The 26031-nt window shown below is 39.1% G+C and overlaps 1 protein-coding gene across 3 annotated transcripts in view; it reads left to right on the top strand.

Annotated features, from left to right (window-relative positions):
• The first annotated feature begins 1162 nt into the window (after nt 1-1162).
• The window catches only part of DDX6 (DEAD-box helicase 6), a 29956-nt gene continuing 5087 nt past the window's right edge, over nt 1163-26031 (top strand). For 2 of the 3 annotated variants that reach the window (XM_080814920.1, XM_080814921.1), the window contains exons 1-11: nt 1354-1456; nt 4032-4505; nt 8205-8268; nt 9365-9469; nt 17687-17816; nt 18720-18866; nt 19979-20073; nt 21186-21308; nt 21985-22113; nt 23180-23296; nt 24984-25047. In XM_080814920.1, coding sequence (XP_080671046.1) covers nt 4306-4505; nt 8205-8268; nt 9365-9469; nt 17687-17816; nt 18720-18866; nt 19979-20073; nt 21186-21308; nt 21985-22113; nt 23180-23296; nt 24984-25047 — 1174 coding nt within the window. In that variant the 5' untranslated portion in view covers nt 1354-1456; nt 4032-4305. Of the gene's footprint in view, nt 1231-1353; nt 1457-4031; nt 4506-8204; nt 8269-9364; nt 9470-17686; nt 17817-18719; nt 18867-19978; nt 20074-21185; nt 21309-21984; nt 22114-23179; nt 23297-24983; nt 25048-26031 lie in introns of those variants that run through there. The other variant, XM_080814919.1, reaches the window with a different exon arrangement.

Genomic DNA, 26031 nt, shown 5'->3' on the forward strand with positions numbered 1-26031 from the left:
GCGGGGCGTGTGATGTGATTGGTTTGGGGAACATATTTGGCTTTCTCTGATTGGCCCCGAGTTGGAAGCAGGGGCAAAAATTGGGGAAGCTGGGAGTCAATGACCAGAGTGCTGCTCATTCTGGGCCGATGCCGGGCGACGCGGGGCAGCTTGCTGCACGGTCTGGCCATTGCCCTATCCAGTCTGTCTCTCAGCTGGGTGAGACCCAGGTTTTTCTTTTCCCTCGGCCCGGCCAACTTCCTAGCTTCAAATTTTTTTGTTTTGCTTGGAACCAAACAGTGCTCCCGATATTTCTGTTAAGTGGAGACATTAGGACATGACAAGTACTTACGGGACAGATACAGAAATACATAAGTAGCTTTCTAGTGAGGGTCAGGCAGGTGGGAGAACGAATCGCCCTCGGCGGCCTTCTGGTTCCTATTTCCATGAGAAGTGACTCCTCAGCGGCTTTCTCTTCCTATCCAGGAGGCTGGCCCTCTCTGGCCGAGAAGGTCGCAGCCCCGGGCCCCCACCCCCTATCCCGTGCCGTCGCCCCCCTTCCGGCCCCCAATCCCGGGCGCGCGCCGACGCCTCCGGGCCACTAGTTCCGCGCGTTCCTGGACGGAAGCGCGCCCGGAGGGGCTTGGCCGCCCCCCTGTCCCCCCCCCCCCCGGTCCTGCAGCAGCCTCCGCCGCCCGCGGGGGACTTCAGGTCAGCTCTCCCGTCCCCAAGCCAGACGCCTCGTTCTCGGAACGCGTCCTTGCTCGGGAACAAGCAGCTCGTCCTCTGGTCACAACTTCTGCTTTCCACTTGCGGGGGGCGAAGGCAGGGCGCACTCTTCCCGGCCATCATTCCCCACTCATTTCTCCTCAGCTGTGAAAAAGCTAGCTCTCCTTCGCATTCAGAAAGGAACCCGACTTCCCCTTCGAGTCTCAGTCTCTGGGGTCCTCAGTCGGTGTGAGAGCGCGGCCGTCCATTTTCTCCTCAGGGAGGCTCCCCGGCCCGCATTCCTCCCGCCGAGAAGCCGGGGAGGCCGTGACGCCGCGACAAACGCGGCGGCGGCGACGGCGGCAGCTGAGCTCTCGCCATCTTGCGTGGAGGAGGAGCCGCGGCCGCCGCCATGCGGACAGGCAGGGGGAGGGGGAGAGGAGGGGGAGGGGCGGCGGGCTAGCGGGGGAGGGGCAGAGCAACCGAGTTAGCTCAGCCCGGTCGGCGACTCCGGCGGCGCCATGAGAGCGGGCAGCGGCGGAGGTAGGGCTGGGCGGCCGGGAGAGCCGGCGGGCGCGGGCGCGGGCGCGGGCGCCCCTGCGGAGCAGCCCCCGGGGCGGGGCGGGGGCGGGGGCGGGAGGAGGAGGCAGAGGCGAGGGGCCGGGTGGGGGCGGGCGGAGGTTTCCGAGGAGGAAGGAGCCGCCGCCATTTTGGGAGCTTCGAGTCAACAATAAAGGACCGAGGGTGCCGAGCGGGAGTGGCCTCGGTGGTAGGACTCGGGCCCGAGCCTCGGGGAGTGGGATGAGGTGGTGAGGTCGAGGTCAGCGGTGCGGTCGGGGCCGCGGGAAGCCCCTCGGCCGGCGGGGGAGGGGGCGCTCTGAGGCGGAGGCCTGAGGCCTGGCCGGGCCCCGGGAAGGAAGGCGGACGGCGGGCGGCAGCCCTGTGGGGTGGGGGCGCCTGAGAAGAGTCGAATATGGGAACGTCGTGCGCGGCGGGGTCCGGAGAAGGAGCGGGCGAAGTACTCAGAGGAGCTTTGTGGAAGACGAAGGGATGTGGGACCACAGAGGCGGCAAGGACTTAGGGGGATGGTGGAGGTTATAGGGTACGAGGCGGCCCTATAGGGGGCGGCAGGGATATGCAGTGTCGGAGGGCTGGTTTCGGAAGAGGACCCGCTGCTGCTTGCTTGGAATAAGGCCTCGTAGGTCGGTAACAGGAGGGTGATTATGGAGCCCCCGAGTCGTGAGGGAAAAGGAGGGGCTTTCTCACTTAAGGGTTTCTCTTTGGGGCCTTACAGGGGGAGTCCCTATTGTTTCCTACCCGCGGAGTTGGTTCCCTGCTCTTGTGGCGCAGCTGCGATTATAGGGCCCCAGCCCTTTTGTGTTTATGGTCACAGAGGGCTGACTAGAAGTGTTGGTTTGGGGCGGCGTTTTGGGGAGCAAGAAATTATTGCCCCACAGTTATGGGGCTCAAATCATTGGCTTCTTTCCCTCATCGCTCACTCCCTTTTCTGTACCACAGTCCCTTTTTCCCTTCAGAATAAAACAGTCCCTCCAACTTGCAGACCGAGCTTAGAGAAACTGCGCTGCATTTGCAAACAAAAGCTCTTGTCTGAGATGACGATAGTGTTTTGGGTGTGAAACTGTCAGTTGCTAACTACAATCTGGGAAGTGCTGTAATTAACTCCGCGAGGGGCTCCTCCCAACTAGTCTACGTTTCGTTCGTATTTTTGAAAATGTAGAATGTAACTTGCAAGTCTATATTGGGAAGGGGTAGGAGGAATATTTCCTTCTCAGACATAAAGCTGCAGTGCAGGTTTCGGTTCAAGAAAGAAGGGAGTAATAGTCACATTTTGGATCTAGGGAGATATATGGTCTTCTGTTAAGAGCTCGAGGGACAATAATGGTATCTTTTAATCTTTTAGAGGTTGCCCTCTTCATCCCCTTAGTGCTTGGCGAACAAGTCTTGTGTGAACTCCGTGGTATTGTTGATCATAATATAAATCTGTCAATACAGGAAACCATTTACCACCTTGAACTGAAATTAGGTGGCTGGTAACCACGGTCTGCTTAAGGCATCAGATTCTAAGAGAGTTAGAAATATACAGCTTTGTGCATATGGTAACCAGGATTTGCTTCTGAGCAACTTTATTTTCAGTTTTTAAAAAAGACATAACCAGTTGTCTTTTAGAATAGATGTATTACTTTGGAATTCTTGGTATTTGGCCAAAAAAAATCAATAATTAATACGCATTTTTGGTAAGAAGTATAAAGGAGTTAAAAAACAAACCCAACAGAGGAATAGTAGTCCTTATTTTTTGGCCTTTGTTGAATTGTTTTTCTTTGCTACATTTCAAAGTAAGAATTCGATTTTGGGACTAATTAAAAATGGCGGACATTGGCCAGTTCTTTTTTAAAACAGCTGTTTATTGGTACTCTGGGTTTCTTGGAAAGTTTGGTTAAAGTTACTAGTGTGTTTTAGTCTTTCACAGATTTTTTTTTTTTTTAAACACAGGCAGTTTCCTTTTTGTGTTTTTGTGGATATTTTTAATAACAGCAGGTATTTTAAGTTAGGATACACTTTTTGAAATGTGTTATTGAAATGTAGCTAATAGATTTTTAGTATTCAGGTTTTATTAAGGTAGCTAAAGATTTTTTTTGGCTGTTTCTCAAAGGATTTTGACATGTAGACATGTCTGTATCTCTTGACTTTTTGTTACTGTTTTAAGGGGCAAAATTTAAGAGAAAAAATAATTCATTTTTGTAAAGTTGAACCTCTATGGTTAAAATTAATAAAGGCACAATTTTTTTTTTCCTGAAAGCATAGTCGTAGTGCACTTAATTTCAAGAGTTTGCAGTTGCTGTCAGAAATAGGGAAAAAAATGAATTGTCTTGCCTTGTTACAAGATACGTAGATTTACATTAATAAAATAGTGTGATACTTCATTCAGTTGTAACGCAATTAAGTATAATGAATCATTGACTTTTAGAGGTGGCAAAGACTTTGAGTATTCATCAGGGAGGAAACTGAAGGAAGAGATTGCCATTTGACAGCTAGTGCTAATTTAATCACAGTATCTTTCTACCTAATCTTCTCTGGGTTACTTTGAACTGACAGTTTTAAATGTTTGAGATTGGTCTCAGTTGGCTTGGTGGGTTTTTTTGGTTTTTGTTTTTTTGTTTTTTGAGGCAGTCCATCTTTTTGTGTGTCTTCCTAGCCTGACTAGTGTTTTGGTCTAAGTACATCTGTATTCTTATTTAATGATTTCCTCTAAAGGGGTTCTTTTAAAAGGGAAAGTTTTTTCTAACTTTCCTATGTTTGCTAATTAAACTTTCTCTTTGTTTCAGATTGAAGTGAGTGAATTCAGATCTATAACTCAACCTTGTTAGAGGGCTTTTTAAAAAATAAAAAGTTGATTCGGTGCATGAGAGCAAGTTACTGCTGCTTACCGTTCAGAGACTTACAGGTGCTTGCCTGCATTGCAATAAAGGACTCATATATTGAGCAAGACTTATATTTATCTCTTCATTTTGGAGAGCCTAATAAACTGTTATTACAGTTTCTCTACTGACTTTCAAAAGTTTTGAAGTTTGAAAGAGACATCTTTACAATTAATACAGCATGAGCACGGCCAGAACAGAGAACCCTGTTATAATGGGTCTGTCCAGTCAAAATGGTCAGCTGAGGGGCCCTGTGAAGCCCAGTGGTGGCCCCGGAGGAGGGGGCACACAGACACAGCAACAGATGAACCAGCTGAAAAATACCAACACAATCAATAATGGCACTCAGCAGCAAGCACAGAGTATGACCACCACTATTAAGTAAGTGTTAGAATGAATAATAAACAGACTTAGGAGACCAAGGGGGTATCTTTTTGCTACTTTGTTGTTGACTACTTTAAACCTTATTTTAACCATTTTGTTTGCAAGGAAAAGACAGATGACTGTTTTATGGTGGTTGGGTATTTGCAATTGAATAATGTATTTTTGTCATAATTCAGGTTCATTAACAAAATGTAGATACAGATGACATATATTCATTTTGTATACATTACTGTTTGAAACATTTCTGGCTTTCATAATTAGCTCGGATCCATCCTGTTTTTGCCAGTATGGCTTTTTCCCTAGTGTTAAACTGTACCTCACCCTAGTTTAAATAGCAGTTAAAGCCAGTTTCAAGTTTTAAGTCGTCGTTTTTGTCTTAAGATTTTATTTATTTGACAGACAGAAATCACAAGTAGGCAAAGAGGCAGGCAGAGAGGAGGAAGCAGGCTCCCTGCCAAGCAGAGAGCCCGATGTGGGACTCGATTCCCAGGACCCCGAGATCATGACCTGAACCGAAGGCAGAGGCTTAACCCACTGAGCCACCCAGGCGCCCCTCAAGTTTTAAATTTAAAGACTGTCCCAGACTTACTCACAGAAAATTTATCCATAACTTTTTTTTTAAGATTATGGAACTTTAGTTTTATACTTTAAAAAAAATAAGCTTTCTCCTTTTATACACAAGAAGCCATTATATATTCCTAGGGTTTTCAAGATTTTGAACTCTTGGAAATGCATGGAACTGAATAGTTCCAGGCCCCTTTGTTGACTCTAAAAACTTTGTTGCCTCATCTTACTACAGAATATTTTTTCTTTTAAATGTGCTGTTCGTCATCTAAGAGTACACTTTATTTTTTCTTAAAGATTTTATTTGACAGAAATCGCAAGTAGGCAGAGAGGCAGGCAGAGAGAGAGGGGGAAGCAGGCTCCCCGCTGAGCAGAGAGCCCAACATGGGGCAACACCGGGCTCCATCCCTGGACTCTGGAATCATGATCGGAGCCAAAGGCAGAGGGCTAACCCACTGAGCCACCCAGGTGCCCCTAAGTGTACACTTTAAGTTATTACTGTTAACTATCACTCTAAGATTCAGTTAATAGAAAATTAACATTGAAGACTTGACCAGGGGCACCTGGGTGGCTCAGTGGGTTAAAGCCTCTGCCTTCAGCTCCGGTCATGATCCCAGGGTATCCCAGGGTACTGGGAACGGGATCCAGCCTGAGCCCCGCATGCAGCTCTCTGCTCAGTGGGGAGCCTACTTCCCCACCCCCACCACCACCCCCACCCCACCCCCTCACCCCCGCCACCTGCCTCTCCACCTACTTGTAATCTCTGTCAAATAAATAAAATCTTAAAAAAAAAAAAAAGACTCGACCCCATTTCACATTTGACTTTTAATATCTAGCCATAGAGATCGATTTATTCTCTTGAAATCTTCATATGATGTAGAAACTGGGTCACTGAACTAATGTGTGTTTTATTACAACCTAGGTCTTTTCCATGCCTAAAAAGCACTTCTAAAGAAAAGTAGCACTTATAAGCTACCAGAATATCATATAGATGGTTACTTGAATGTGGTTTGCCAGTGACCTCTAGGAGTTAATTTCCATTGGAATTGGTTTGGTCATTGGAAGAATTAGTATTAATGCGTATTCTGTTATTGCATATTCTATTTTTAAGGTTTAATTAGTATAGAAATCAAGAATATTCTCTAAATTGTAGTTTGTCTTTTCAATATATGAATAGGCTAGCAAGATTTAGGCTATTTTTAAACATAAAGCTGTGTTATTTAATTATTTTCTACTTAAATTCTGATTTCAGACAACAGATTTTGCTTTTTATTTTTGGTCTGCCTGGGATTAATGGTGGTTTTTGTTGTTTTTTTTTTTAACTAACATAATGTATTATTTGCTTCAGGGGTACAGGTCTGTGAATCATCAGTCTTAAACAATTCACAGCACTCACCACAGCACATACCCTCCCCACCGTCCATAACCCCACCACCCTATCTCTTCCCCCATCCCCCAGCAACCCTCAGTTTGTTTTCTGAGATTAAGAGTCTCTTACTACGGTTTGTCTCAATGGGTTCTTCTTCATTCTGTGGGTTCTTCAAATCTGTTTGTAAAAAAAAAAAAAAGATTTTTTTTTTTTTTTTTTAAATCTCAGTTTGTCATCTCTGGGATCTACTAGATCCCATCACTGTCTTCAGAATTCATTCTAATACTTAATCTCTGTCACTTACTCATTTTAAATAGTTTGGGTCTTCTAACTCCTAAGATTATAAATTACTTGTGATAAGATTTTCCATTGTATTTCTGCATTTTTATTTGACAGTGGCAGGCTGGCATACTACGATGTTCAGCTGACATTTTTGCTCAGAGACTTTGGTGTGTTAATTATAGGCAGAGTTGAAAGGCTTTGGTACCCTTGAAATTGGGAGCAAATAGTTATCTGTGTTAGAGTACTTTAAATTACGTAGGACCTAGCTTTAAGTAAAGTAAGTCCTCATCTTTCTAAATCAAGACTCTTGAGAGGTTTTGGAGGCTCTGATTATGTAAGCGTGGCTATAATAAAATCGGTAAAAACTTTTATTTAGAGATGACACATTTGAAGGCATTATCTGCTTTATTGACCATTTTTTCCCCATTAGGTGCTTCAGTATTACTTGAGGGTTTTATTTGACCAAAAAGAGAATTTTACTCTTGTTTTCTTGGTTTCAAGCATTCTCAGTTAAAAAAAAAAAAAAAAGATTGAGAGATAGTCATTAACAGCTAATACTGAGGGGGGGTTTTTTGTTTTTGTTCTTAAGATTTTATTTGTTGGGGGGCACAGAGCCAGATGTAGGTCTCAATCTGACCGTCACCTGAGGCCAAGCCAGATGCTTGACCAACTGAGCCACTCAGGCACTCCTTGAGTTCTTATTTTGCCAGGAACTAAGCTGAGTATTTTATGAAAATTACTTGATACAATTCTCAACCCCCTTTATATATGAGAGAATTGGAGGCTTAGAAAAATAACTGCTGCAAAGTCACAAAAATACTGAGTAGTAGAGTCAGAGCTTGGCCTCGGGTCTGAAACTTTAGAGCCCTTGGTTTTAATTAGTCACCAAAAGTTAGAAACTCAGATGCTTTGTGGAGACTGTGCTACATGAGAAGGTACTTGCTTTATCTAAAGGAGTCTGCTGCTTGATTTAAGGCCTCTATCAAACTGTTGACCTCTATCAAACTGTTGACATGCAGAAGTGTGGAACCAGTGTTGCTAAAGCCTCGTGTTTTTTTGTTTTTGTTTTTGTTTTTGTTTTTCTAAGAAAAGCCTGAGTCTGGACTTTATATGAAATCTAATTTTTAAATGTTGGCAACTAATTTAAATTAAAACACACTACTTACATCAAATAAAACACAGTGGTTACCAGATTGGACAACAGTTGCACTACATATCACACTGCTTCTCTTAAAAGGATGGATGCCTTATCCCCTTCTATTCTTGATTTTTTTTTTTATCCTCTCTAGACTTTTGTAAGAAGAGCAGTTTTCCTAATGCTGTTTATTTCTGTTAACTATATTCCAAAGTAAATGGCAGTGTATTAAACTTACTGTGCTTTTTAGAACTTAATTATAATTAATTATGGTGAATCATCTTTGTATTATTAGAATAGCGATACTATGAATTCTCATGCTTCAATTTTACTGTATTCTCCATAGACCTGGTGATGACTGGAAAAAGACTTTAAAACTCCCTCCAAAGGATCTAAGAATCAAAACTTCGGTAAGTTGATTATAAAATTCAAGTGGAAAAATGGTGTGGAAACTCTAAAAGTGAAGTAGCTACTTAATTATAACAATAGGCACTGTGTGTTTACTCTTAGATTGAAGGGGTTGAAATTGTATGGATCATATATGATGAATTGCCAAAAATTTTCACCTTTTGGAGGAATTACATTAATATAATGTGTATCTGTATATTCAATGCTGTATTTATACATCTATATATTTTATCTAATTTATGGAGTATTTTCATGGTTTGCAAGACATTTTTTCAAAATTCTCTTATGCCCCTAGCAGTACAGTAAGATTCAGGTTAGGTATTATCCTTATTTTGTGGATGAGGACAAGGAAGTTGAGAGATTCGTTCTCTTAGCCCAGTATTCCCAACTGGGGGTGATTTTTGTCCCTTAGTGGGGATTTAGCAGTAGCTAGAGACATTTGATTATCACAGCTTGTTTGGTTTTTTAATAAAGATTTTATTTATTTATTTGACAGATCACAAGTAGGCGGGGGTAGGGGGGAGCAGGCTCCCTGCTGAGCAGAGAGCCCCACGTGGGGCTCGAGCCCAGGACCCTGAGGTCATGACCTGAGCTGAAGGCAGAGGCTTAACCCACTGAGCCACCCAGGCGCCCCAGTTATCACAGCTTGTTAAACTCAACTTACGGGGATGCTGCAGGATGGCCCCTTATGAAAGAGAATTTTCTGGCCCAGTGTCAGTAGTGCTAAGTTTGAGAAATCTTTATTTAGAATAGGATATTTGCAGACAGTGAGTCGTGGAGCAGAGTTTGACTTCACCTCTTGCTATTTGTAATTCACAGCATGATACTTACATAGAAATAATAGTATTCAACCAGTCCTCAGAAGAATATGACCACAGGGTGGCCTTTCCCCAAAACAATTTTTAAGTGGCCTGTGTGTGTTAAAGAGTGCTTATTCCTTAGGAATACTTGAAATATAGATCAAGACAGAACTCATTTGCATATGTTTGCATTTTAAATGGGGTAGAGGAAGAATAAGTCTCTCAAATTTTCATAAGTATAGTAACTACCAAAGGAAGACAGTTGCACTTCATTTTGTTGTTTTGTTTGTTTGACTAGGATGTGACCTCCACAAAAGGAAATGAGTTTGAAGATTACTGTTTGAAACGGGAGTTATTGATGGGAATTTTTGAAATGGGCTGGGAAAAGCCATCTCCTATTCAGGTATGTTCTCCCGTTTCATCCACTTGTGATGTAATGTTATGAGTTAAGCATTCCATACTTTTTGATCTGTGTGAATGGTAAAATTAGCGTTTTTCTCATGTGTATACATGTGCACCTACACACTTTTTCTGAACCTTTTAAAGAAAAGTCACAAAAATGGTCCTTTACCTCTACACATTTCAGTGTGCATTTCTTAAGAATAGGATTTTTTTCTTTTTTGAGTAAGCTCTGTGCCCAACATGGGGCTTGGACTCAAGACCCTGAGAGCAAGAGTTATATGCCGTACCAACTGAGCCAGCCAGGTGCCCCTGGGGATATTTTCTTGTGTAACTGTAGTACATATGTAAACATAGTACAGTGTTAAATTTGGTCAATTTAACATTAATACAGTATTTCTATCTTATCTGTCATTTGTATTCTAATTTTGAAATGACCCCAAAATGTCCTTTATAGCATTTTTTTTTTCTTTACTGTACAGAACGCCTCCTAAGATCAGGTATTGCATTAGTTAGTTATATCTCTAACCTCTTTTAGTGGTGAGCATTTCCCTAGTCTTTTTTTGGTCTTTTATGACATTGACATTAAAAAATACAGCCCTTTTTTCCTAATAGAATATTCCTCATTTTGGGTTTGTGCTGTGTCTCCACGTGATTAGCCTCAAGTTACTCATTCTTAGTCAAACTACTGCAGAAGTTATGTTATGGCCTTTTCAAACTACCACATTTGAAGGTATACATAGTGTCCATATAGTTTTCATTGATGAATTTAATTTTCATTATCGTCTCAAGGTGGTGTCTGATTTTTCTACTATATAATTAATTGCTTTCCCCGCCCTTCCTTTGAAGCTAATAAGTAGTCTGTGGGAAGAACTTTAAGACCATGCAGGTATCTTACTCTTCAACCAAAATTTCTTCCTAGTCTTAGCATCCATTGTTGATTCTTGCATGATTTGATCTTTACTCTGATAAATTATGATGAGTTACCAGTGCTAGCTAGCACTCCTTCCACATTTGGCCTTGTAAAGAAGAGCCTTCCCTGGGGCACCTGGGTAACTTACTTGGTTAAGCGACTGCCTTCGGCTCAGGTCATGATCCTGGAGTCCCGGGATGGAATCCCACATCGGGCTCCCTTCTCCCACTGATCCTCCCCTTTTGTGCTCTCTCTCAAATAAATAAATAAAATCTTTAAAAAAAAAGAAAAGAAAAAAAAAAAAAAAGAAAAGAAAAGCCTTACCTATCTCTTCATGTATTTGTATATTATCAGTGTGGACTCAAAACACCCCCCCCCCCAGTGGTGTTTTTGTGGTCAAATTGTCCCTTTTTTGGCCATTGTGAGCTCCATGAAGCTGGTCCCTGTGTGTTTATAATGTACACACACTTGTTTTTTTCCTGATAGACTGGTTTTTTTAGAGCAATATTAAGTTCACAGCAGTTGAGCAGAAAATAGAGATTTCTCTTAAACCCGGGTCCCCACTCATGCATAACCTCCATTATCAATATCCCTCGCAAGAATGACGCATCTGTTACAACTGGAGGAACCTCAGTTAACATTATCCAAAGTTCATAATATATATTAGGGTCCACTCTTGGTGTTGTACATTCTGTGGGTTTGAACAAACGTGTGATGACATGTACTCATCATTGTAATATCAGGGAGAGTAGTTTTACTGCCCTAAAAACTCTCTGTGCTCTGCCTGTTCACTCCTCACCTCCCTTACCCCTTCATTTTTCTTGAGTACTTCTTTTTTGGCATATCATGATGCTGAGCCTATCTGTACCTGTCTTGTCCCAGCCTTGGAATCAGCCATTTCTCCAAGGAGCCCTGCTTAGTGGGGTAGTAGTATTAGAGACTTAAATCTGAGTACATTCTTTGCTCCTTGGCCCTTTCAGTGACTAGAACAAGGAAATACCTGTATGTTTGTGGGCACATGCATGTAGACATAAACACGCATGTTAAAACTGTTAAACCCAAGCTGTAATAAGGACAAACCCAATGACATCATTGAGTACTTTTTCATTGAGCAAACATGTACCGAGTGACCTAGACTAGAGATGTTTTTATGAACAAGACAGGATTTCTGCCCTCACAGTCATGGGGATAAGACCCCTAATCATACAGATAATTTCAGTGTGATATGATGAGCCCCTTTCTCATTGAAATTGCATATATATGTAGCCATTAGAGGAAGACAGAATAATCTAGAGGTGATCCATATTCCAAGCAGAGAATACTGGGATAGTGATTGCTTAGGGGTTTTTATCTTTGTGTGCCTTTGTGGACAAACTAAAGTTTATTATGGCTGAGAAAGTATCGAGATAAGATTATATACATCACCAGATAGGCAGTTTGCAAATATTGAAAATATTTTGGAAATTTATTTTTCTGTTATGTAGTTCATGTTAATCCATTTTATTTACAGGGGTGAAAAGTTTTATGAGAGTCTTCTACTGTAGGGACTATATCATTCAATTTTGTATCTCCAGTACTTAGCAAATTAGATGGCAGGAAATGGGCCTTCAGATGTTCAGTGGTGTTTATAATGCTTTGATGAAATCATGGTTGACATGTCTGCAGGTTAACTTTGTCTATAGAACTATTGAAGAACTAGTCTCGGCAGTCAGACTGCCCAGGTCCAATCCCAACTCCAGTCCTTTATAAGTTGATTATTTTGCGTTCTCTCTCTAAGCCTTAGTTTCCTGGCCTGTAAAAGTGTTATGATATTATTTATCATAGAGGAGTTGTGACGATTAAATGAGGTAATTCATTTTAGTATGCTTGGTATAGTGCCTAGTAGATGATAAGTGCTCTGTAATTGTTTTATGTTACTATTCCATACAGTAGTTTTATCAAAAAAGGAGATGGGGAGGCAGGAAGGAATAAATGCTCCTGCCTTCCTCAAAAAAAGGATTGGTTCATTCATAGCAAACTTAATTCATTCTTTTTTTTTTAAAGATTTTATTTGTGGGGTGGGGGACAGAGGGAAAAAGGGAAACCCAAGCAGACTCTGCACTGAGCACAGAGCCCCATGTGGGGCTCGATCCCACGACACCAAGATCACGACCCAAGCCAAAACCAAGTCAAGACACACAATCACCTGTGCCATCCAGCTGACTTAATTCTTTTTTTTTTTTTAAGGTTTTATTTATTTATTTGACAGACAGAGATCACAAGTAGGCAGAGAGGCAGGCAGAGAGAGAGAGAGAGGAGGAAGCAGGCCCTCTGCTGAGCAGAGAGCCTGATGCGGGGCTCGATCCCAGGACCCTGAGATCATGACCTGAGCCGAAGGCAGAGGCTTTAACCCACTGAGCCACCCAGGTGCCCCCAGCTGACTTAATTCTTGATGGACCCTTGCTGACTCCTGTTTTCCACCTTTATATTAAAATTTAAAATTGACTTTGTTATTTGCACTTTCAGTATTAGTATAATATATAGGCAGTTATCTTTCCAGTCACTTAACCAGTCTCACATTTAGCTTTTTTGGTGAAGTAGAAATAATAATCTCCCTCATAGGGTTTTTGTGAGGATTAAATGTAACTAAAACAATGTTGTGAAATAGCAAAGCAGTGTACAAGTACAAAGCATTATTTTAGATATCTAAGACCACCATTCACATTATCTTTTTCTCACTATTATTTTGCCCAGGAATCTATGGAAAACGCAAATGTTCCTTAGAATTATTCAGTGTAATAAACCATAAATGTTAGGATTTTAGAACCAAAAAAATTTAGAAGTCCTGTAGTGAAATCTAACCTCATGACTGGTTGTCCTCTATTCATTCTCTTCTTATATGCTGTCTCTCCTTGCCTTCCTATTGTTTTTAAGGTATTCTTTTCCATAGTACTTAGTTTACAGTTTTATGCAGGCATTTTTTTCCCCCAAATACTGAAGAAGCCTTCTTGATCAGATGGTGGGTGTCTTCTGCATTTGAATTTTCTTTGAGGTGAAATTTTATTGATTATAAGATTATTGGACAATGAAGCACTTAATTATATCCTCCAGAAAGAATATTTTACACTGACAGGCTGGAACCAGACATACTACAGCTTGCCCCCACACATCTTTCTTTGGTGTAGCCATCTGTGACTCTAGTTCTAGTTCTGAATGCTGTGCCCCATAGCTAGCATAACTGCCACTCTAAAGCATAGCTTTATAGGAGCACAGACTTCTTTGGAAGGTGTAAGAACCTACTGTTTTATTCTGCTTAACATTATGAAACCTTACAGAGTTGACCCTTGAACAATAAGGGTTTGAACTGCGTGGTTCCACTTATACACAGATTTTTTATGGTACTGTAAATGTATCTTTCTTACGGTTTTCTTAATATTTTTTTTCTCTAACTTTATTTACACCTAACATACAAAATGTGTGACTGTTTACGTTAATCAGTGAGGCTTCCAGTCAGCAGTAGGCTATTAGTTAAGCTTTAGAGGAGTCGAAAGTTAAACGTGGATTCTTAATTGTGTGGGATGTCAGTACCCCTAACCCCGACATTTAGGGGTCAGCTGTATTAACTTTGAGATGATTGAAAATGGTAACTCTAACTCTGACTGCTTCCAGACCCTAGGCACACCTTTTGAAGACCTTTTCGGTAAGATAATGATGAAATGGCAGTTAGTCCACTATGGAGGGAAACATGGGAGTTCCTTATTGTTGGCAAAAAAAATTTCACATCAGGTCAAGAATCTCAACTATTTTGAGAAATTATTTTGTCAACCAGGTGTAATAAGTTTTAATTAAGAATTAATAGCATATTGTTGATAGTTAGGAATTACAGCATTCTTAATCCTTTGTAAATCATTTCTCTTGCTAACGTGGATTTCTTGGGATTATAGGAATTGTTTTCCAAAATTTGCAAGAAAAAAACCTTTAAATGCATTTACTCATTAGTTACTATGGTAAAACTGGGGTGTGTTCCTTAAGTTAGAGATATTTTTGAAATTATTATCTTCCAAATTCTTTTTTCTGGGCAGTAGTAGATACCTGTGATAACTATTGCTATCTCCTCTACCATACTCATACTATTTTTCCCGCTAAAATTAAGATTCTTAAGGTCAGCTGACCCAGGAAGGGTTAGAAACAACTACCCTAAAAGCAGCTAACAGGGCAATTTTCAGCTTTTTTCGGTACCACACTTCTGTCGAATGCCTCTCAGTACTAGGAAATTGGAAGTTTTCTGTGCTTTGGTTATAGGCAGCAAACCAACTTGGGCTGACTTTAGCAAAGGGAAATTTATTGAAAGAATATCAGAGGAGTTCACTAGAGTGAGAAAAGTCACACTTGGAATTGACCAAGGACTGAGGCAGTTCTGAAGGGCTTGGGAAGCTACAAATTGTTACAGGATCTACTATAACAATTTAAATTCTTAGAAGAGAGAGCATGGAGCTGGCCTGGGTTCATTTGATGTCTCCTGTTTAGCTGGAGAGGTTACCTAGACTATCCGGTGGGGTGGGGACATGTAATTCCTCAGAAGAAATTTGGGGTGCTAGGGAAGATGGATCCCAGGGTAACCAAAACACAACAGATAACTTAGTGGATCATTTCCACCTTACTGGTGGAACATGGCCATGGAGAGGTAAGGTGGCAGAATCAGACCTCAGGTTGTTGTGGGGTTGTCATGGGTTTGGTGACTAAGATGCAAATCACATATCACACAATTTATACATTTAAAGTATACAATTCAGTGGTTTTTAGTGTATTCACAGTTATGCAAATCAATTTTAGAACACTGTAATCACCCTAAAAAGAAACTGTTTTAGCAGTCTCCCCTCATTTTCCCCTAGCCCTAACCAACCACTGATCTCCATGAATTTGCCTGTTCTGGACATTTCATATAAATGCAGACATACATTGTTTTTTGTGAGTGTTTTCTTTGACTTAGCATTTTTTAGGGTTTATCCATGTTGTAGCATGTATTAGTACTTCTTCCCTTTGTATTGCCGAATAATAATTCCATTGTATGGCTGTACCACCTGTGGTTTATCAGTCAGTTGATAGGTTGTTTCCACTGCTAGCCATTTTGAATACTACTGTGAACATTCACATAACAAGTTTTTGTGTGGGAATGTTTTTATTATAAAACAAAAATACCTAACTTGAAAGGATGTAAATAAAAGTATCTGGGTGCCCAGCAGACAGTTTTTAAAGTTTTTTGCTTCCTCCTCCTCTGTTTTCTCCCTGGTAGCTCCCATGATTTCCTCTTGGGTTTCACAGTTGTCTGAGCCTGACTTGAATTCTCTTTCATTATATTACCTGATCTTTCTGGCAGATAGTAGTAAGAGACAGTGTGGATGTGTTGAATTCCGTGACTGCTGCTGCTAATCATAATGGTCACTATAAGGGGCAAACTATCAGTGTATCTTAACTTGGAGACTGGCTTGCTTACTTTGTTTAAAAAAAAAAAAAAAGGAAAAGAAAAAGCCTATCTTTAAACAGTTTCTTTATAGCATAAACCCTATCAGAGAGTGCAAGGGAATAGAATTTAGTGGCCTTAATCTGAGTTAGGAGGTGAACCCAAAATGGGAAATTAGGATACCCTTAAGCTAATTCTCACCTGCCTCACTTCATTCAAAAGTTTTATTTTAAAGAACCTGACTTAAGTCATTTGGAGGCCCTTGGAGACCACCTAGACTTTTATTCCGTTACAGAACTGAGTAGTGTGCTAGTAGCCTATTTAAAAACCATGGAAAAGGGGCACCTGGGTGGCTCAGTTGGTTAAGCGACTGCCTTTGGCACAGGTCATGGTCCCGGAGTCCCAGGATGGAGTCCCACATTGGGCTCCCAGCTCCATAGGGAGTCTGCTTCTCCCTCTGACCTTCTCCTTTTGCTCTCTCTCAAATAAATAAAAATAAGATCTTAAAAAACACAGAAGAAAATGAACCCATGGGGGTAATAAGCCCCCAGAGCAACTGTAGATGAACAGAGTTGACTCAAAGTAGGAACAAAGAGATTAAGACCAAAGGGTCAAAGCCAAGGATTTTTTTCTTTGACCTGCTTTATTATAATAAGCAGACTGTTTAATGCTGGTTATAGGAACAGAGGGTAACAGTATTGTTACTGGACCATATTTACAGTTCTGGGAGCTGTGTTTTCTTTTTCTGGTCATTTGGAACCCATCTGACCCCTTTGATGCATTCTTTTCTTTATTTATTTATTTTATTTTTCCTTTGATGTATTCTAAGTAGGATGATTATTATGAGGGGAAATGCAAGTCATGATGATTATTAGATATTCCTATAATAATGATTTTAAACTGTTAGAGATAGTTCTTTTGGTCATTAGCTTAGACACAGAACTGATTGTTACAGTGATTATGAATCCCTTTCCTAACTTACTTTCCTAACTTTCTGGTTTTATAAATTAAAATTAAAAATTTTAGTTTCAGAAATTGAAATGTTCTTATTCTTCCCTCTTTATATCTATTCAATCTATATATGTATATGTGTATTCAATTTTCAGTAATTTGGGGGAATCCTTTGCTGTTGTTTAGGTAACTTGTCCTAATAGGAAATGTTATCCTTGAAAAACACGTATGACAAAGTAAGCTAAGTGTGAAAATGAAAAGTCACTCTCTACTATGACCATGGATTAAGATTACTGGAATAGAATTGAGCCCTCAGTTGAGTACATTTCAGGACAGAGAAGTTGAATATAAGACACTGACATTTTAAGCTTATATGATACGATAAATCAAATAGGACTTAAACTTTGCCAGCCGATTCCTATTTTTTGCAAGGATGAGTTGTCAGAGCTGCAATTTTTCATTGTGGTTAAATTGGCTTACTTTTCTCAGAATGTACGGTCTTTCCTTTGTATTGTTTGTGCCATTTTTTTCTCCCACTTTTACGTTGTGAAAGGTCCTTCACTTGTTTTTCTGTTTATTCAAGTCTTCTTTGTGTCACCCTGGGTTCCTCTTCATTTGTTTTCTTTGTTGTAGATGCCCAGCTCCCTTAGTCCTACACATTCTCACACATGCAAATCCATATTGTTTTTATGACATTGGGATAAAGTTTAATAATACACTATAAGTAGTTCTCATAAATATTGGTTGATAATGATGGTGATTTTGACTGGTAATTTACTTGGCCTCTACCTATTCTTATGCAAATGTGGGACACTTGAAAGCCATACCAAAGAGGTATACTTCCATTATATTTTAGAGAATAATTTACTTCTGTACTGTTTTTATTCACAAGTAATTTGCATTTTCTTGTCTCTTAGGAGGAGAGCATTCCCATTGCTTTATCTGGTAGGGATATCTTAGCTAGAGCAAAAAATGGAACAGGCAAGAGCGGTGCCTACCTCATTCCCTTACTTGAACGGCTAGACCTGAAGAAGGACAATATACAAGGTTAGTTTGTTTAAACTAAAAATGGCGGTTTTACTTTACAGGTATGTGGTAGATATTACCATCTTTTTTTAGAATTTACGTAATCTGTGGTTAGTATTTACCTTTTCTTTTCACGGCTTGTGGCCCAGTTGTCTTATAAAATACCCAGCTTTCTAAAAAGATTGTTAGTTTTCAGAGGGCTTTTACATAGCACACAGTTTTGATAGTATTCCAGTGAAATAGGCAAAATAGGTATTGGCTTATAGATAAGAAAGCAAGAATCATAAAGTTATCTGACTTTGCTACTTAAAAACTGTGGAACTGAGTTGTTTCTTGGGGCACCTACATGTTTACAAGAGCTCATGAACTTTTTCTTCTATAAAGCCTTGTGGTTTTAAGAGCTTAGGAGTAGGAAGAAACAAGTTTCCATAGTTTTATGCAGAGTAAGCTAACATTTAAATTTTGACCTCTAAAGCTTTTTCTGAAATTTTCGTAAATTGATCTTGATCTGTACTGATCATTTCTCCTATCTTCCTTTTACCTACATGCATGTTATGTAAATGGAACCTGGGCAGCAGGAGTTCTTATTCAGGTGTTTAGTGAATCCCTTACTGAAATATTAAATTAATAAACTTTGAGGTAATGGTTGCCAAGGCAAAGAACCCTTTAAAGGTTTGTAACTAAGGAGTACCAGGTTTATAAAGCTGTGCTGCTCAGGAAAAGTCCAAAGCTAGAACACTGTAATAGGTCCTTTTTTTCTTTCTTCCTTTTTTTTTTGTAAAGGAGATTTACTTTTTTGACTTTTCAGAATTAGGCTTACTATGATTCAACTTTTTAGAATGTGCTGAGTGTCTAGATTGCAAGGGCCAGTATTTCTGTAGCTTATTACACCCTTAAAATATGTTTCTTTTTTGTCTTTTCCAGCAATGGTGATTGTTCCCACTAGAGAACTTGCTCTACAGGTCAGTCAAATTTGCATCCAGGTCAGCAAGCACATGGGAGGGGCCAAAGTGATGGCAACCACAGGAGGAACCAATTTACGGGATGACATAATGAGGCTTGATGACACAGGTAGGGAATGACTGATACAGTGTGGCCTAGCTGTTCAAGTATAATTACAGACTGGGGTGTTTCCTGAACTTCACTAAAAATTGTTAAGAATTAAGGACCAGGAAAAAAAAGAAAAAAAAGAATTAAGGACCAGAAACACTGCCATAGAAAAATGAATAAAGGAAATGACCATTTCATTGGAGAAAAAAGATAAATTGATAGTAATTGAAAGGATAGTTAACCTTGCTGATAATTTTTTAATGTAAATAATAATAGTTTGATACTGTATCCGGCTGGGAAGGCTAAAAAATAATAATAACCAATAATAAGTTTGAGAAGAAATAGGCTGTCTTGCAGCTTGAGGGTATAAATTGATATGATCTTTATGGAGGGCAATTTGGCATTGTGTTTTAAAATGATAAATGTGTATTTTCAAGACTCTTCCTGAAGAAATATTAGGCAAATACAGGGTTACTGCAGTGTAGTTTGTAGTACTGAAAAATTGGAATGTCCTAAATGTCAGAGGACTAAATACAGGGGTATAGTCCGAATGGAATTCCATGAAGCTGTTAAGCAATGAAGGTGATCTATCTTTATTTTCATTGAGTTCTCCATGATACATTACAGAATGAAAAAAGATAACGAAACACAAGCTTGAAATCCCCTTATGTAAAATTATACATAAAGTTTGATTAAAATTTTATATATGATTATCATTTGGTAAATTACTATGTGCTTCATACTGCACATTTAATTAAAATGGTTATCTCATTTCATCCTTTTAACAATCTTCTGAAGACCATTACTATAGTTCAGAGGCAAGCAACTGTATGTGAGATGCCTGGTATGTCTTTGTTACTCATTGGGGATAGTTTTAAGACAAGTACTCCCCCTTATTTGAGCAGATGGTTTGGGAAGCTATTAGCCTGCCCCATGTAGCAGTGAAACAAACAAGTATTCTCTTACCAACCTAAGATGAAATGAAAATTCTTATCTTAAAACACATCCTTGCCTGTTTGTATTATTCCTACCCCTACAATTTTCTGATAAAATATGTATAATAAACCTTTACTGAATCCTCTTTGCCCAAGCTAAAATAAATGAGAATATATATATATTCTAATCTTTTGTAGTGCACGTGGTGATAGCTACCCCTGGAAGAATCCTGGATCTTATCAAGAAAGGAGTAGCAAAAGTTGATCATGTCCAGATGATAGTATTGGATGAGGTAATGTCTCTTCATTTGGAAAGTACTATTCTGTGCTTTGTTTATAACTGCCAGTGAATAAAGCAAAAGCAAAAGCTCTTTGTATTTGTGAACCTCTAGTAAACGCATGATTCTTGTCAATTCAAACTAATTCGCTTACTATAAAACATGTTTTGCCCATTAAAGGCAATAGATGGTAGGCATTTGTAGGAATAGTTCAGCCTTGTGTCTTTTTCTTAGGGATGCCAGATTATAGGTTTTGTTTTTATTTTTTAAGGAAAGGAGTTGTTGAATATCTCAAAGGCAAGTTCATTCTAAGTCTCTTTCTAAAATCAGTGATCTTAAAAAACATCTAATGTCTCTAACCCCTCATTTAGTATATCCTGCTTTGTATTGTTTGGGTTTTTTGTCTCTGGTATACTTGTTATCTCATCAGGTTGTAAGTGCCTTTTAAGAACTTACTGTACTCTACATTTTGGGGATCTGCCCGTGTTTTTATACACACACTGTACTGGTGTTAATATTTTGAGATAAAGTAATTTTCCTCTTCGGATGTTTTAGATAACTAGATCAGGTCAATCATAGTCTAATTCAGACAGGTTTTTAATCTTTGAGTAACGAGAGATAATGTTTGTTTGTCACTGTGTGTAGCACTAAGTGCTGTACGTGTTTTTTCATTTGCTTTTCACAACAACCCTGTAAGGTAAGTATCCTATAAAGCAGTTACTACTGCTAACTTTAAAGTTGTGGAAACTTAAGTATTGGGTCGTTAAATAACTTGTCAACATAGCTAATAAGTGTGAAGGAGACAAGATTTCAACCCAGGTAGTTTGACTCTAGATTGTACTCTCAGCCAAGTACTGCCTCTCAATGGAAATCACATTAAAATTTTGTTAGGGGAACAAGGATTTTATCTGTCTAGAGTTTTCTCTTTCCCCTAGAATATGGTATTAATGGTTTTTCCCTCTTCTGAATCACTGCAAATGTGTCTGGGTGCCTTTGGAGTAGGGAGTGTCCTAGAGTACTATTCACAACCAGGAATATTCCATGAATGCTCCTGTGGCATAATGCCTTATTAACTGAAGACCTTGGACACTAATTGTTTTTGAAATTGTCTTTCCTTTGTACTGCAGGCAGATAAGTTGCTGTCACAGGATTTTGTGCAGATAATGGAGGATATTATTCTCACGCTACCTAAAAACAGACAGATATTATTATATTCCGCTACTTTCCCTCTTAGTGTACAGAAATTCATGGTGAGTATAAACCTGTACTGGGAAGCAGTGCTGTTCTCTTGCCCATGAGTATACCTTTATTCATAATAACATCTTATTATCAGTTTATGCTGATTATTTCAGGTTTTTGGCTTTCCTGCCAGCTGTTGAATTAAGGTTAGTTTTGCATAAATTAATTTTTTAAAAACAGTAATTTGATTAAATTCTGTATTCACTTAGCGTTTGGTGTCTGGCTGACAGCCATTGATCCTGAATAAATTTTTATTACAATGTAATCATGTATACAAAGTACAAAATAGGAATTTAGCTACATATCTGAATGTTAGATTTTCTATTATATGGTAACATATTTTTACTGTCATGGATTACTTATACTCTGAAGAAAACTGCATGCCTTTTAAGCACAAGTTGATCAGAAATGTTGGGGGATTTATTTCAAGTTTAAAAAGATATGTTCTGCTTTTTTTTTTTTTTTTTTTAAGATTTTATCTTATTTATTTGAGAGAGAGAGAGAGCATGAGAGGAGAGAGGTCAGTGGGAGAAGCAGACTCCCCGACGAACAGGGAGCCCGATGTGGGACTCGATCCCAGGACTCCAGGATCATGACCTGAGCTGAAGGCAGTCGTCCAACCAACTGAGCCACCCAGGCGCCCTATGTTCTGCTTTTTTAAAATTATGTGACTCTTCTTTTTTCCAGAATTCCCATTTGCAGAAACCCTATGAGATTAACCTGATGGAGGAACTAACTTTGAAGGGAGTAACCCAGTACTACGCCTATGTAACTGAGCGCCAAAAAGTACACTGCCTCAACACACTTTTCTCCAGGGTAAGTAGCAGGCTTCAGTTGCTGAATATTACCCATTACTTAACCCCCAAAAAACAGTTGTGTCTGTTTTCCCACCGTTTTCAGTGTAAAAATAGTCCATAGCTTTTCCTAAAAGGTAGTTTTGGTTGTTGATCTAAAGTTGGTATTGTATGATAGACATCAAAGACATTTTTAATTAAATTCTAAAATACTTAGACCTTAAGTATAGTCAGTCCTCATTATTTGCATATTCTGTATTTGCGAATTCAGCTACATGCCAAAATTTGTAATCCTACAATCAATACTCGTGTGCTTTTGAAGTCCTTTGTGGATATTAGTAACACTATGGGAAATACCAGCTGTTGTGCATATTCCCAGCTGAGATTGAACAAAGTGACACCCTGCCTTCTTGTTTCAGCTCTCATAAACAAATGTCTTTCTCACAGTCTGTGCCACATTTTTTGCATTTCTCTGTGTGTGTGGTTTTGTTTTGTTTTGTTTTTTGGTTTATTTCATGGTTTAAAATGGCTCCAAAGCTTAGTGCTGTTCATTGCTACTAAGCACAAGAAGATTGGTTTGCAGAGAAAATGTGTTTAAGATAAACTTTATATAGATAGGAGTTAACAGTGTTGTTCGCCACAAGTAAATAAGGTGCTTTGAACAGTAACACACATAAAACAAGGTTATCTGTTGATCAGTTGATGAAAAAGTTGTGACTAGAGGCTCTCAGGAACTTTTCCCTGTATCTCTCTAGGAGCAGTGGTTCTACAGTCACGTTTTCAGTGTCTGTAGGAACTTTATAGAACAGAATTACTGCAGATAATGAGAATTGAATGTTTCAGTTATGTTGGCAATTACGTGGCTCTTAATATGCATACTCTTCTACAATAAAATTTATAACTTACCTGCAACTGTTAAGTAAATATTTATGGTATTTACATTTTACGATATTTTGCATCTCTCTTGTATTATGAGATTCTAAGATCATATTTTTTAGCATTTGTCAGTCAATACTCTCAAGATTTGGCAAAGTAGATGAAGGTTTTTGTTTTTCTTTCTTATACCCCCACCCCCCCGCCATGCTCAGCTTCAGATAAACCAGTCGATCATTTTCTGTAACTCCTCTCAGCGAGTTGAATTGCTAGCCAAGAAGATTTCTCAACTGGGTTATTCTTGCTTCTATATCCATGCTAAAATGAGGCAGGTGAGTCTAAAACTAGAACTCCGTGTGTGGATTTAAAAAATCTTTCTCTAAGTATTTCTTGGATTTTTGTTTTGTTTTAATGATCCTCCATATGCCCTAAGTTTAAGAATAAATTATTCCTTAGTAGGCAAAGGACCTTTCATTTTAACCACTGGTTCAGTTTTCTAACTATAAAATAGGTATTAACATAGTTCTAGCTCATAAGGTTGTTAGGAAGATTGAGATAATTCATAAATGTGAGTATTTTGTCAAGCATAATAGAAATACAAGATTTTATTCCTTTTCCCTAGTAATGTAGTTTTGCACTGTTTAATACAGTAACCACTGGTTTCATGTGGCAATGTGAGTTAAAATTAAATAAAATTTAAAATTTAGTTCCTCTGCCACACTAATCACATTTTAAGTGCCCTGTTACATGTGACTAGCAGTTGTGGTTTTGGAAAGTACAGATACAGAACATTTCTGTTATGCAGGAGGTTCTATTGGACAACATTCCTCTAGATTTTCAATTTATGTACCTCTTCAGCCCTTTTTTTCTTTATTTGCCTTTAGGATGCAATCTCCCTAGATTTCAGAACTTGATTTAGCAATTGAAATAAATTCAAAACTATAAAAGCATTTGTATTGTGTGCGGTAGTTAAACATTGAAATTTTGTGAAAACGGTTTCTGTAGACAGATTAAGAATTTGAGTTAACTCAGCTTTGGTTTTCAAAGGAGCTTGATAATGGATCAGATACCACCATGTAGACCCTAATATTAGAAATTGTTACAGGAAATTAATGTGTTAAGCTGTAGACTATCTCAGAATGGACGAACATTGCTTTGAAAGGAAAGACCAGTTTGTCAGAGTCTAGATTTGTCACTTGTGCTAGAATCATTATGCATGTGTTCTCATTTTTTTTAATTGAAAAGTACATTTTTGAGGCACCTGGATGGTTTAGCCAGTTAAGCATCTGACTCTTGATTCTGGCTCAGTCATGATCTCAGGATGGTGACATCGAGCCCCATGCTTGGTGGGGAGTTTGCTTGAGATTCTTTCCCTCTGCTTGCCCTGCATGCTCCCTCGCTCTCAAATTTTAAAAAAAGGAAAATAAATTTTTGTTTTTGCATACAGTAAGTAAAATAAATAGTGTTTTGGTCAAGGCAAACTTCTGTCATCTTCTGTTTGAAATATTTTAAAAATGGATATACAAAAAGTTGGTGAGAGTTGTCACTTTAATTAAAATTCACTTCAGCAAAAAGGATAAAAATATCCTTAACAGTTTAAATAAATGCTAAATAAAGATATGGGTAGGTGTTTTTGTTTTGTTTTAGGATCTTACTTATTAGAGAGCAGGAGCAGTGGGGAGAGGGAGAAGCAGGCTCCCCACTGAGCAGGGAGCCTGATGTGGGGCTCTATCCCAGGACCCCAGGATCTTGACCTAAGCTGAAGGTAGACGCTTAACTGACTGAGCCACCCAGGCGCCCCAGTAGATATTTTAGTTGTTTATTAATTCCCATGGGAGACTAATTTATGATTAACTTTTTTTACCTTCTGTTTTTAACTTAGGGGTATTGAATTTGTTCGTCTCTCATTTGTGTAAATTTGGGGTATACAAAACTTTGGATAACAGAAATTAGTGATGAGAAATTTAGGGCTGTGTGTATGAGTTTTTAAACAAATCAGATGCATTGCTTTGTTCCTAGGAACATCGAAATCGTGTATTTCATGATTTCCGAAATGGCTTATGCCGCAATCTTGTTTGCACTGGTAAGTATTTCCTTTATACATTGTTTTTTCCTGGTTCACCTCTGCTTTCTCTCTGTCCATATCTCCCAACAGAATCTGTGACAAGAGTTCAGCTCACCCTTATGCCATTTCTGGAATTTCTGAAGTTGAGAATGAGCTATAGTTAATTCCTGAAACTAGTGTCTGTATCTGAAACTGCAGAATACTTACTGGCACTCATACCTCATCTTTGTCTTTTAAGCTAGTTTTGGAATTTGTGTGTTTTCTGAATACGGGAATGAGTTATATGTACCATGTGCAAAATAAATTACATTAAAAAAAACTACATTTTGGAAGTTAATTACTGTGGTCTTTTAAATTTTTTGCCAGAAACAGACTAGTCTGTATTTTGGTGTATTTCAGTACATGAAGAACAAATTGGGGAGGCAGGTGGACAGTCAGATCAGACAGAGCAAATGGATTGAGTATCCTCCCATCTCTACACTGGAAATACAGTCTTAGTATTGGTATGAGATTAATCATCTCAGCTAGCTTCTGGGTAGAGAGAAGAGTCTGGATTTTTTTTTTTTTAGTTGATGTATACACAGAAATACAGTAATTATAAGGGTATTCAGTGTACATACCCGTATTACTAGCACCCAGATCAAAATTTTAGATTACACAATTTGGATTTTTAAGAACACTGCTATAGAAATAAACTTCAAATTTATACTAGCAGAATACTGAATTCGCTAATATACAAGAACCAAAACAGGAGGGGCGCCTGGGTGGCTCAGTGGGTTAAAGCCTCTGCCTTCAGCTCAGGTCACGATCCCAGAGTCCTGGGATCGAGCCCTGCATCGGGCTCTCTGCTTGGCCAGAAGCCTACTTCCCCCTCTCTCTCTCTGCCTACTTGTGATCTCTGGCTGTCAAAAAAATTAATAAAATCTTAAAATAAAAAAAAAAACAGGGCTGTCTGATATTCTGAGTGTTTCCAGTTTATCTTGTTTCTCTGCTTTTTATATC

Source organism: Martes martes, assembly GCF_963455335.1.
Source record: "Martes martes genome assembly, chromosome: 10".
Classification (NCBI taxonomy): Eukaryota; Metazoa; Chordata; class Mammalia; order Carnivora; family Mustelidae; genus Martes; species Martes martes.